This window comes from Pelodiscus sinensis, chromosome 3 (genome assembly GCF_049634645.1).
Source record: "Pelodiscus sinensis isolate JC-2024 chromosome 3, ASM4963464v1, whole genome shotgun sequence".
Taxonomy (NCBI): Eukaryota; Metazoa; Chordata; order Testudines; family Trionychidae; genus Pelodiscus; species Pelodiscus sinensis.
In genome coordinates this window covers 112,119,016-112,132,875 of record NC_134713.1, presented here as the reverse complement: position 1 = coordinate 112,132,875, position 13,860 = coordinate 112,119,016, and the positions used below count along the sequence as shown (strand labels likewise).

Sequence of the window (13,860 nt, the reverse complement as noted above, 5' to 3'; positions counted from 1 at the left end):
TTAACAAAAGTATGGCCCATTGTTTCATGGAGACAAGAAGTCTATTGTTATATGGCCATATGACATGCAATGGCCTGTTGTTAACAGCATCACTACATAATTTGTCAAAAAAAGAAAACCTACACCAGAAGCAGGGTTTAAAAAAAAAAAATCCTCATGTTTGTACTTGTTCGATTATTCCGGAAAAAGTTATGCATATTTTTGCTTCTCTTGAGCTACCAGTGGTAGTTTGTCAGTGAAATTAACATTTTACAGGTTAACATAATCTACTACATATAACTTCTCCTTGCTTTTAAGGAGAAAGTGTAGTAGGCAGCACTGAAAAGTCAGAATTTACCAGAAGTTACTATATCCACTCTTTATCCTTAAAATAAGCAGTAAACGTGATAGACATGAAGACACATTTACTCTGACCTCAAAACTTAATACAAATACAGTCTAGAGAATTAAAGGATTCCGATATTTAAAAAAAAAATGAAAGCATGGAATCTGTTTTAGCTGTGCTTTACCAAGTGTTTCTATATAGGTGTATTGTGATCTCTTACCTCAACATAATCTGTTGGAACAAGTCCCCGCTCTCCTTTGCTGTTTTTTCCTTCCAACCAACCTCCACCTATGTCCTAAAGAAGTAAAAGTAAAAATAAGAATTACACATTTTTCTAGATAGATGCTGAAGTATGCCTTAATTATGTTTTGAAGTCAATAACTGAAAATGGGATTTGAGAGAAAGGTATGAATGTGGCCAAGGTTTCATTCATTTAAGCCTTTTAGAGTTTCAGTTCTCATTATAAGAGGATAATATTGACCAGGAGTACATTATATAGCTGTTGTGTAATTTAATTTTCAAAATTGTAGGAAATTATTCGAAAAGCTAAATTAATAGAATAAACTTGAAAAATGTAGGTTGCGCACAGAACTATAGCTCATCCCCATTGTACACGTGCACCATGATAAAGACTCATCACACAATCACATTCTGTTCATACAGTAACCTGGCTTCATTCTACTGTTTCTGGCTAAATGTTTGTACAAAATACCTAAAACAAGGGGGCCTAGATCTCAGTGAAGCCATTAGACATGACCATTATACATACAACTAAACAAGATATTTAGATATTCAGCTTCCTTGATACAGGCTGCCCTAAGGTTGATACCTGGATAATGTGACCTGGAATAGACTCTGTCTATTAGAAATCCAAGTGTCTCAGCAACTGGTTGTATAATGAGCTGATTCATACATGGTAAATTAGGCTTCTATGTGCTAATTAATCCCTGTTGAACCTCACATTTCTGAATCTCAACTGTTTTAATATATATTCAATTTTAAACTATATTAAGTGAAAAAATAAAACCCAATAAAGTTTATATGCAGGTAAATGGAGATTTATATTGATGACAAATTTGTGTGTCAACAAAGGCACAGTTAGCACTCACTGAAACAGTTTTTGAAGGTTTTTTTGTTTGAATGATCTATTGCCTGGTCAACGTGAACCAAGCTAAGACAGCAAATAAGCCATCCCCTGAAATTCTCAAAAGTCTTACTCTACCTTTTGAAAATACTTAGGGGGTTGCCAGATGGTTTCAACAAAAATACCAGACACACTTGATATTACATCTTATTAGAAAATACCGGACATTTATATTTTCTCAATTTGTTTACCGAACAGAAAGCTCAAATACTGGACTGTCCAGACACCTGGCAACTTTAAAAATACTTACTGCACCTGCATCCTATTCTTTGCAGTTAGGACTCTTGTAAAGCATTTAAGCAAGTTCTTGAATTTCAACACTTGCTAGTTCCAAAGACTTCAATAGGAATTATATTCACTGAACTGCTTGATGAACTTAGACACGAAACTCAGTGCCACCTTCTCTTGATGCACAAGACAGCTGCTTGGACATTTTCGGTATGTCTGTATTGCAACGTAAACCCTGGGTTTGTGGGACTCAAGCAAACTAACCTGAGTTAAGGAACCATGGGCCTGAGTGTATACATCAGGGTGGGCAAGATGCAGCCTGGGGACTGGATCCAGACCACCTAACACTTTGATCCAGTCCACAGACTGAATCTGTCCTATTTCTATTTATATCTTGCTGCCCAAGCCGCTGAATTTCCAGATGGTGAGTCAGGCACTAAGATCCTATTTAAATGGCTGTCAGCTCCCAGTCATGGTGCTACCCCAACAGGAGCTAGAGCCATGAGTCCTTTAAATAGCCGCAACAATCCTAGGCAGCTGCAAGCCCTTTGCTGTGTTTTTAATTCAAATCCTCTGGACCCAGACAACTTGGGGAGGGGGGAAAAGAGTCCCTAGCCCCAAGCCCTCTGCCCCATCCCTTCCAAGGGTGGATCCAGGCCATGACCATATACCATAATTCATTATAAGTGCCCCCCTGTGAAAATTGTCATCCACTGGTATACACAGTATTTAAACCTTCGTTAAGGCTTTTCTAACCTGTGCTTGAACATAGGGCTCTGGCTCCACACTGCAGTGCAGAGACCCAAGTCAAAGTAACCATATCCTAGAGCCCTTATTGCCCAGCCCTCTACATGGCTACTGTAGTCCTAGAACCATGTTGCACTGTAAGAAAACCATACTGCCTATTGTGCACTTTATTAGGGATGTTAAATATCAGTTAATTGAATAGTCAAATAACCTCCTGAATTCTTATTGGTTAGTCAACTATTCTATAGTCCCCGGGGACAGGGACAGCAGCATCGCAAGGTGCCAGGCGGGAGCTAGTCCGCAAGGGCAGCCAGTTTAAAAACCAGCTCCCCTGGCAGACTGGCTGCTTGTCGCCCTGTGCTGCTGCCTCTGATAATGAGGCAGCAGTGCGGGGTGGCAGCAGCCCCTGTCTGGAGGAGGAAGGAGGTAGGAGCTCCTGGACCCAGCATGAACTGGAACGGAGCCGAGCTGCCTGCCTGCCCAGCTCCTAATAAACTTTAAGGAGGTTGGAGAGAGAGGGAAATGCACATAGTCTATAGCATTAACCTACAAGCTTTTGCTTAGCAGTTAATCAGGTAATTGACAACATCAGTGTTTCCCAATTTTATTTGGCCACAGAACCCTTTTAAACTCAGAAGAATTTCGAGGAAACCCTACCATCGGAGGAGGAAGAGGGAGGGAAATTTGTCAAGCGCCATTTGGGAAACACTGGATTACATTATTACATCCCTACATGTGATCAGGGAGAAGCTTTCTTTACAAAAGTCTTGGTCAGTCCACACTCCATTGCAAACCCAGGGGATTCTCCAATAGGAGCATGCAGCTTGGTAATCAGAATAAAATAAATTAATACTGACCTAGGCTACTGATGTTTATAAAGAAAGGGTGGCTTCCATCCTCAACAAAGTGGACTGCAGATTGGGAGGGAGAGAGAGAGAAAACTAAGGAAGTTGGACCATGGAATTACAGGATACTTTTGTCTGACTCCCAGGACCCACGTCAAGCAGGGCTGTGTCTACATTGCAAAGCAACAGGGCCTGTTTATCGGGTCTCAGCTTCACTCGAGCTCAGACGCTTCAGCAGCCCGGACTCTAAGTTCAAGCCTTTGGTTAGCACAAATAATGTGTAGACATAAGGGCGCCTAGGCTTGAGTCCAGAGCCTGTGCAGACATTCTCTAATTAGTATTCCAAAATAAAAGTTTTCTATACAACCTGATAGACATGTTCGGATTCCTTTTTATGGATGCCAAATTTCAATTAAAGCATTCGTACAGAAGCAAAATCAATTCCAATAGAGTTTCAACAATCCATCATAGACCTTTAATACAAGATTCAAAGCGCAATAGGCTAACAGCAAGGGACTAGTCTGTTCTTCACTTGTCAAGATGAGTGAAATGCAAACACATAAAATATATAAAACGATACATAGTAAAGAGTGAATTAACAGTAATAATTTTTCAACTGTTACCAGTAGTGCTGGTAAAGGAGCTGTAAAAATTTTCCTAAAATATTTAATTAAAGGAAACAAAATGGTTGATTCCATAAAGACTTGAACTTGTAGAGAACCTCATACCACTTGAATGGTCCCATTTAAGTTAGTGGAAATAGACAGCACAAAATTCTGCACAAAAGCTTAAGCTTTTACCAGATGAGAGTCTTTATTTCTCCCCACCCCATGCATACTAGCCTAACAATAAAAGGGTCAATTAGTAGTTTTGCTGTGTTAAAGCCTCCCTACAAACTGGTGTCTTTGCATTTTAACATTTAGATGTGAATGTGAACAATGCTAAGTCAAAATTCATCAGTGTTTGAAAATCACCATTTAAATCAGGGGTGAGGAACCTTTGGCCTGCAGGCCACATACAGTTCATCAGGGTTAGCCCGTAGCAGGCAACCAGATGCTTTGCTTACCTGAGCATCTGTAGGTATGACAGATCGCATCTCCGGGGAACGATGAACTGAGAGCAGATGCTCAGGTAAAGAAAGCATCTGGCGGCCCACCAGTAGCTAACCCTGACACACTGCATACAGCTGGTGTGCCCGAGGTTCCCTACTCGGCTGATTTAAATATAAATAATAATCAATGCAAAAAGGAAACTACAAAAATATGCTGAGTACCTACCTCAACCAAAAAGGACAAATTCAGATTTAATGGTGTATCTGTCATTAGCATATTTCTGTGACACGGCACTAAAGTACAGATGGTACAAGACGACAATAGTGATCAGAAACTAGGTACAAATGCCTAGGTACAAAGAAGTAGAGTCATGCCTAATTGTCCTCTGAACTTGCTTTTCCTAGTTTAAATTAAGCCATACCATCACTGAAATAGTCTCTTGGATTTAAATGTATTTGTCTTTTCCCTAGAGGGAAGAAAGGAGACTATGCAAGAGCTATTCCATTAGATGCCACTCTAACTCTCTTTTCTGTACCAACGCCTAGAAGTAGGTCAGTGATAGAAATGTAGCCGTGTTAGTCTGGGGTAGTTGAAGCAAAATGCAGGACAATGTAGCACTTTAAAGACTAACAAGATGGTTTATTAGATGATGAGCTTTCGTGGGCCAGACCCACTTCCTCAGATCAAAAACCTAGAAGTAGGTCAGAGCATTGTAGCCTGGTTTCCATTTTATTTCTTACCGGATTGGTAATTGTGATGATCTCTCCTTCATTAACGGTCAGCTCATTGTTTCCAGGTTCAGCTGCAAAGTCATACATCACCCGAGCCTATGGGCGGAAAGTATCTATCAGTGACAATATTCTGCACTTAAATATTCAGCATTAACATTGGAAAATATCAACAGAACTTCATGATACATAACCATGAAGAGAAATGGTTGGGTGGGAGGAAAAGAGGGTGTGGGATGAGCAACACAAATGACACGCCATACAACTCTTAACACAATATGCATCTGAACTTGAAAATGTCACTGCTAAAATGTGCTTCCAGCAAAAACTTTAAAATGCATCTAAAAACAAAGCCACCCCCACAACTCAGGATCTGCGATCTATATAGCTCTCGGCAGAAGGCAAACAGCAATCATCTCATTCTACAGCCAAAAAATTACATCTCAGCAAGCAACAAATAAACCAGTGTCTGTGGCATGCAGGTCTTATTTGTAGAACTAAAGTGGAAGACCATACTCTGATTTTTAGCAGGTCGTCTTTCACTGCTAAATGCAAAAGAAAAAGCAGTTCCCCTTGCTATTCTGTAGGAAACATTTCTACTCTGACTCATGCAGGAGGAATGTTTTGTGAAGTGAGCATTTAAAAAAGGGGATACAAAAGTAATACTAATCTGAAGTTATTACATGTTAAGGTAACCACAGCTATACATAAGTCAATATGAAACTAGATAATCTTACAAATCATTTATTGTGATAGCTTCTCTTGTAAATTAAAAGAAAAAAATACTGAACAATACTACAGGTTGAACCTCTGTAATCCGGACTTTCCTGATCTGGCATTGTCAGTGAACCTGTGGCTGCTCCAAGACTGGAGCACTTGCAGGTAGAAAGAAAAAACAAAAACAAAAACAAAAACAAACACACACACACACACACACACACACACGGCTGGGCAGAAGACTGTTGTCAGACTAGGAAAGAGCAGAGACCTGTTGCCCTGGTGACAAACAGTTGGGAATGGATCCCCAGCAGCTGGCCTTGACCTCCCCTGGTTTGGCCATTTCCTGGTTCAGGAGTGGTTAGGTTCTGAGGGTCCTGGACCTGAGAGATTCAATCTGTAGCTTGATCTTAAATGGAATGCATACCCCCAAGCATTTAAGTCTGTGCTGACTTATTAGCCTTTGCTTAATAATAGTAGAACTTGGGTCCCCCCCATTTAACTTAAGTTATAATTTAGCAATACACAAACATTTTCTGGTATGTTCAGGTTTGTTTGTACATATCAAGAAAAAAAAAACACAATGTGTAGAAAGGAGAAAGTTAAGGAATCTGACAGTACCTCCTCTCTGCTCCACCCAGAGAAGCACCCCTCACCACTGGAGCTCATCACACTAAAACCTGAACTCTACCACCTTTAAAGGTGTCAGCCTTCAGCAAACTCTTTGCCATTCTTACCATTAGCACACCAGACCAACTAAAATAGCTCACCAAAATTCTCTCACTAGATACACATTTTTGGCCTTCTAAGGTCTTTTTAAGCTTCCCTCCCCAAATTAAATTAGACTATGAATTAACATTTTAAAGATTTTAGTTGCTTAAAACTCAGAAGCCAATTAATAGGATTGGAAATTACAGAAAATTCCATCTTTGCTCAGATTAGGTGCCAAAATTTTGGCGTAAATATACCATATTTTGCATAAGTAAGGGGGGGCATTAATCCTTTTATAGTGGAGAACAGAGCCAGATATTAACTATGGAATTAAACTGGTTCTGCCATAATCCTGAGTAAGAAAATGTTTACTTTTTAAAAAATTCTCCACAAAAGAAAATTTTGATTGAGCTGAAACCAATTTAAAATGCAGAGCCACCATGGTCCCAGACATGGCGCAAGTCAGGACTGCTCAGTCCCAACTTACGCCATGTCAATCAGCTAACCCTGTTGTGGGTCAGCATTTTTAATGTAGTAAGAGCCAGGTATTATTTTTCTGGGTATGGGTATCACTATGATTCAGTACATCTTCCTCCCTACCCCCAAACTCTTGGTTTAAAACTTCCACAAAGAGAAGCAGCAAGCAGATTCCCTTTTCAAATCTCAACACTTCCTGCCCATTTCCTTCTCACTGGTACTCCTGGCTCCCTGCCAACATTTCCTAGCTACCTGGGTTTAACCCTTTGTTAACTGAATGCTGGGATATTTAGAAAGGGATAGCATTCCTCCATTCATCACACTTACAATCACTTTAATCCTACTTTTTATATTTTAACAGAAGTGATTTTATTATCAAACCCAGTGTAAATAATTGTTACCAGGAAGGGGAGGGAAGGGACAACAGCTGTGTATCTCGCTTTCATTAATAAAGAGATTGAACTTGATGAGCTCTATGTAAAATTTTCATACAGAATAAGAAATTTATTTGGGGTTTTGGTCCCATTGGTTCTGTGCTCCTGGGTGCTGTAAAGTTCCTGTTATTGAGCTCTCCAAGAGCTGAGAGTTGTCAGTGTTTGTGTTTGCTGGGGAGCAGTTACCTCAATTCTGTGTCTTTACTGGGGTAGACTAGAACCTCTGGCCCAGCAGGACAGAGTGATGAGGTGCCCCAGAGAGCAGGTATGCAGGCCAAGTGCAATGATCAGCACATCAGGTGACAATTAAGGGGATCTCTGTAACCCAACCCATCATACTGAGTTATACATTAACCTCACATTGACAGAGCATGCTGTCAATGGCAGTTTTGAAGTGTGTGATGTAATAGATACATCTTTACTTACAACTGCATTGCTAAGTATACAAGGAAAAGATCTACTGTATAGCTTCGGATTTGGGCTGTACCCTACATCCCCCCCCATGTTTGAGCCTGACAAACTGTATGCCAAATAAAAGGTAACTGACAAATTTCAGAGTCAAACCACAGTTATGATAACTGAGTGGAAGAGGGTATATCAAGGGATCCCAATAAAAAGGTGCAACAATTCAAATTGAACAAATTCTAGGCACTCAATTGTTTGCTTACTTGAGTCAGAGAATGGGGCTGACAATACTACAAAAATAGTAATCTATTCCTAAATTAGTCGCAAAATTCATCCAATAAAATTTAATTGCAGGCTGTACACTTATTGTAGGCAGTATTGGATTAACCCTACACAACATTAATAGAAATGGTCTGCTAAAATAATCCATTCCTTTGGGATGAGAGTGGCAGAGGAGAACAAACTACGTAGAAACCAATGCTTAGTACATCAAGGCCAAAATTGCTGAGCTAGAACGAGCACCTTGTATGTCCTTATGCCCATGCAGGATTGCTCTCTAGTATACATTTTTTAACCTGGTGTTTTCTAGTTTAAATTTCAACTGATGGAGCATCTATGGTTTTCTCTAGGTGATTAACCCACATCCTGATAATCATACTAACACTTTTTTAAATTTTATCCGTTCCCAATCATCACCCAACTGTACTATTCCAAGTGCCTCGCCCTCCTTGCTGTTTACGATCACTCTTTTGTAAACTGTTGGCAGTCCTTAGTTGTCATTTGGATATAGAAAGATGTGGCAAATGAGACAATATCTTTTCCTAGAACAGGTTCTTTTGGGGAGAAAGGCTTTTAGGTTACACAGAGCTGTTCTTCAGGTCTGGAAAACATAATTAGAGGGTACGTCTTCTAAGGATATAAAATCCCTTAGTTAGCTGGCTAACAGTTAACTGATTAAGTGGGATTGTGACTGGGGTTGGCTCTACCTGTGAGGCACCTGGGCCTGCTGTTCCTGACACCAGTGCAGCCCCTGTCCACAGGACCATCTGGGACTGGAGCAGGCCCCTACATACAGCAGATAGGGAGCTGGAAAAGCTCCCACCAGTTAACCAGAACCGGTAAGCATTACCTATTTAGGGTGATGCTTGCCAGTTAACCAGTCAACCTTTCACATGCCTAATGTCTACACTGCAATTCAAACTTATGGCTGAGCCACACCAGCTGACTTGGACTCACAGGGCATAGGCTAAGAGGCTGTTTAATTGCGGTACAGACTTTTAAGACTTGGGCTGGAACTCAGGCTCTAGACCCTGAGAAGCGAGTCCCAGAGCTTGAGCTAAAACCCAAGCATCTTTATCGCAATTAAAACAAAGCCTCAGCCTGAGCCTGTGAGCCCAAGTCAGTTGACATGGGCCAGCTGCAAGTTTTAAAACTGCAGCAGAGACTTACCCAGACTGTCACAGCTCAATATAAGGTGGAACAGATTGTTTAGCAAAAGTAGTTATCACACATTTCAAGGGACCATTCTGTTCTGAGGCCATGTCTATGTTACGGACATCACAGTGGACCCAGAATAATTGACAAGGGGTGTATCCCACTACAAATAATACTGTTAAAAAAAAATTTGTAGGCAATTGTAACAGATTGAGATTCCTAAATTTACACAGATTTTCATAACTCCATTTCTGACCATAAACTTCAGGATAAATTAAAACTCCCATCTTAATGCAGAAGAAAGATTATATTTGTGAATCTGTAACAGAGCCATCGACAAAACTAAACAGCTTTATCCTGTTGATTCCATGGAGCTGACAGGCTCAGCCATTAACTTCTAATGACCCTTTATCAGAAGAGGAAATGGAAAAAATCCTCAGGTGGAGAGAAAAGCAGGAAGACCTGTCAGATCTTGCTTTTAAGAAGGGATAGGTTTTCTTGCAAGAGAGGGTCAAACCATTACCAGAAGTAGACGATTAGAGCAGGGGTACTCCCTCCTCCCCCGAAAGGACTCCAAAGAGTAAAGAGGAGACTCAAGGTACAGAATTGGCTTCACGTTCGTTGTTTTTCCATAAATCTGTACATCTCTTGGCTTTCTGGGCATGTAGAAGCAGAAGGGAGGAGGGGAGAGGGGTGAGGGGCATTTAAGACATTCTGCAGTGGCCCACAGAGCATATTAGAGCAGAACATTGGGAGAACCAATGATACAGCAAACTTGTGACTGTGCACTAGGGAAATTCAGACAAGGCTGTAATAGCAATAGTAAGCATTTTTAGAACATGTGGTCATGAATTTGACAAAAAACAAAAACAAAACAAAAAAACCACACCACCACGCAACTTGGATTTTCTCTCACAGCTAAAAAGCAAGAGTGAACAAATATATGCATTTTCAAACAGATGCTGTTTGCACGTTATAAGCTATTTTCAACCAATTTCTTCAAATTCTTGTACATTAAGGATGTTAAGAGGTGGGTAAACAGTTTGTATTGACTACACAATTAGTTGATAAGGGAAGGTGCTCTATCCTGGCTTTTACTACATTTTAAATGTAGAGCTGCAGCAGGGGCAGCTCAAGGACCCAATGCGAATCGGGACCAAGCATTCCTGGCTCATGACAGATCCGAGACTGCTGCGACTGTGCATTCTAAATTTTGATTGAGCCAATACAATGGTTTTTTTTTAATTTTCTTGTTGTGGGAAAATTTGAAATGTCTGTTTGTTCTTTTGAAGTTTCTAAATGCTTTGCCAAATGGAATTTCTATCCTCCTTCTAGTTCTATATGCAGTCTGTTAACACAAGGGGTAAAAAGTGAATCTAATGAAACCAGTTAAGAGGAGGGGAAGAATACACAGGTTGTATTTGAAGTAAGGATGTAAGTGAGTAGTCGAGTACTAACTACTCAATAAGCCTAAGCTTATCAGGTAGTCAAGTTGAATACTGACTACTTGTTTCCCTTCCCCCTTGCTGAGGGAGTAACAGGAGCTGGTGCTGGGGGGAGCCAACTTAAAAGCTGGTTTCCCCCAACACTGTCTCTGCAATGCTGCCTTCTCCCCTCCCCTGCTAGGGTTGTCAGGTGGTTTCACCAACCCCCCCTACCCCCACAAACACACACACAAAAGCACCAGGAAAACTGTTGAGAAATTTAAAAAAAAAAAAATTTAAATTAAAAAAAAAAAAAAAAACAGCACCGGCCTTTAGTTCTGGGCCACTCCCCTGCTGCTTCCCCCACCCCCACTGCATGTCTGTCAGGCGTCAAGCTGGGAAAATCAGAAAATACTGGATATTTTATATGTCCAGTATTTTCTCAATTTCTTTACTGGATAGGCTGGTATTTGCGCCTTCTATCTGGTTCAATACTGGACACCTGGCAACCTTAACCTCCACGGCAGCTCAGGATGACCACAGGCAGAGGCCGCTCCAGAAGCAATGATTCAATCTGCAAAATTTTTCCAATCCGATCCAACTGCAAGCTCTTCAGACACTTGAGTGTGTGTTAGTATATGGCCTACTACAATGGAAAAAAAAAAACTGATTTGGAATCTATTGGGTACCACAATGAAAACAAGTAACTACCAATTATTTTGCAGCATAGCACCATCACTAGACTATTTGTTGTAATGAGCACATAACCTAAATTGTGTATGGAAAAAGTACTGGCATACACTTTCCTCATTTACAGGCATGTCAAATGGAAATATGAAATTGATGTCATTTTCAGAAATTCTGAATATCATTATGATAATCAGTTTTGCTTGATATAGCTATAATGTAGCAATAATATAGCTAATTCAGTCTTTCATTGGTGTGAATATGAACACATTTAATCTGTAAAGCAGTCTCAGTGCTTTCAAAATGAACCCATTTCACTAAAAGTTATTAATCTTCCACTTGTATACAGTAATGATTTTTTAATCCATATATACCCACAAGTATTTTAGAAATAGACAGATTCTTTCCTGAAAAGTTATAAATTAACAGCAAGATGCAAAAATATAATTGAAAGCAACAGACTCAGACAGATCTGAGGCTACAGCTACATTACAGAACTTGCAGCTGAGCCCCAGTAATGTTGTTGGTGCAGATGCTCTAAGCCACCAGGCAAGAACTCTCCCATTCAATTATGACTCCACCCCTTGTAAGCAACAATAATTAAGTAAGCAGGAGACGCTTTCCTGCAGACATAGCTCTGTCCACAACTAGCACTTAGTTTGGTGTAACTTACATGACTCAGGAGGTTGACTTATTTAAAATGCAACATAAATGTAGCATGTACTTAGCCTGAATATCTCAAAGCTTATTGCTCCAATGCAAGTGGTTAGGGAAGTTTAACAGTGATCTTTGAAACATCTACAATTTGTATGTAAGCCTGTAAACTATTATAATGTACTAGAAGATTTACCTGGTTTTGCTCCTCTCCTCAACTCAACTAATTTGTGTGGTTTGGAAAATAAAATGAAAATGTACATGCTTCATTGAAATCACTGCTCTGGGGTGAGGGTGTTGGTGGGGATGAGGGGTTCAGTATGGGTTCAGGGGTTCAGCAGGCTGCCCCAGAGAAAGGACAACCCCAGCCTTCTCTCACCGCAGCAGCTTGTCCACCCCAGAACCTTTAAGAAAAAAAAAAAAAAACCACAACTCCCCCCCTCTCCCTCCCCCCACACACCACCACGCAGAATACTAGAACAGGAAGGTACCTCAAGAGATCAAGTCCAGTCTACTGCCCTCCCAGCAGGACCAACCACTGTCTATCATCCCTGATCAATGTTTTTCTATCTGCTCTTAAGTATCTCCGAAGATGGAGATTCCACCATCTCCCTAGGAAATTTATTCCAGTGTTTAATCACCCTGACTGTTACAAAGTTTTTCCTAATATCCAACCTAAACCTTCTCAGCTGCAATTTAAGCCCACTGCTTCGTGTCCTATCATCAGAGGTCAAGGAAAATAATTTTCTCCCTCTTCCTTATAACACCCTTTTAGATACTTGAAAACTACTTTTATGTCCCTCCTCAGTCTTTTTTCTAAACCAAACAATATCTACTCAACTAAAAGCTACTAGTCTAGGCCTTCCTAGGCGCTGGTGTGTGAGGCGAATGTGGGGAGGATCTTTCTGCTTCTCAGCAAGGACCACATCAGTGAGGTGTGGGGTTTGGGGGAGGTAGGTTTGGCACTTCTCACTTGTGTGGGGTTACTGCCCTGAGCCAAGAAGAGCCCCCACCCCTGCTTTAACTTATGATAAGAGGAAGCTACATACCAAATTTAGTGATCTTACCTCTTACCGTTTAGGAAGAGTGCTTGAACAGACAGACAGACAGACACAAACTCTCTCAAGTATATAGCAGATTACAGGAAAATCATCCAGGAGTTTTGTAAACATCATCCCGAAGCACTTTAACCATCTGTGCTTTGTCTCAGGCAATAGAAATGACAGTGAAAGAAGAAAGCAAGAGAACACTTTCACATTAAATACTTTTGAGTCTTTCGCACAGAAATCTGGATAAAAAATGTTTTGACAAGAATGATTCACATAACAGTTAAGCACACATTTCCTCTGTCTACAGTATTATTTTCTCCTCTTACACCTATGCAAAAAATGCTTCCAAAAAGGCAAGATTTTGGACAACTTCCATGTTAATGGTTCATTATTCATATCCTGACTTTTGCTACAAGACAAACCATATGCTGCAGCAGCAGCCTTGACCTCAATGCAAAGAATGCTTTGGGCCACCATACAGCCCAACCCCTGTAATGATTGTCCACCCATCAGTTTCCCCCAGCTTAAATACACCCTCTCCCAGAGCTCCAGTCATGTGGGTATTCTGGGCCCACAGTTTACCTCTTCAAGGAGCATGTGAACAGCATTAACTTAACACAGAAACTCTGTACAGCATTCTAAGACCACAGCCTTTTTCTTAAATAGCATGAAACATACACAGATCTATACAAAAATAATAAATCCTACACACATTTCCCTGCTTCAATTTCCTCACCACTTTCAAAGCATTCTTTGTATTGAGGTCAAGGCTGCTGCTGCAGCATATGGTTTGTCTTAT

General features: G+C 40.5%; 1 protein-coding gene across 3 annotated transcripts in view; it reads right to left on the bottom strand.

Moving 5' to 3' along the window:
• SNX9 (sorting nexin 9) overlaps positions 1-13,860 on the bottom strand; it is a 115,170-nt gene that overhangs the window by 76,717 nt on the left and 24,593 nt on the right. For all 3 annotated transcript variants that reach the window (XM_075924522.1, XM_075924521.1, XM_006114991.4), the window contains exons 2-3: positions 5,082-5,168; positions 546-620 (exon numbers count right to left, since the gene is read on the bottom strand). In XM_075924522.1, the coding sequence (XP_075780637.1) occupies positions 546-620; positions 5,082-5,168 (162 nt within the window). The remainder of the gene's footprint in view (positions 1-545; positions 621-5,081; positions 5,169-13,860) is intronic.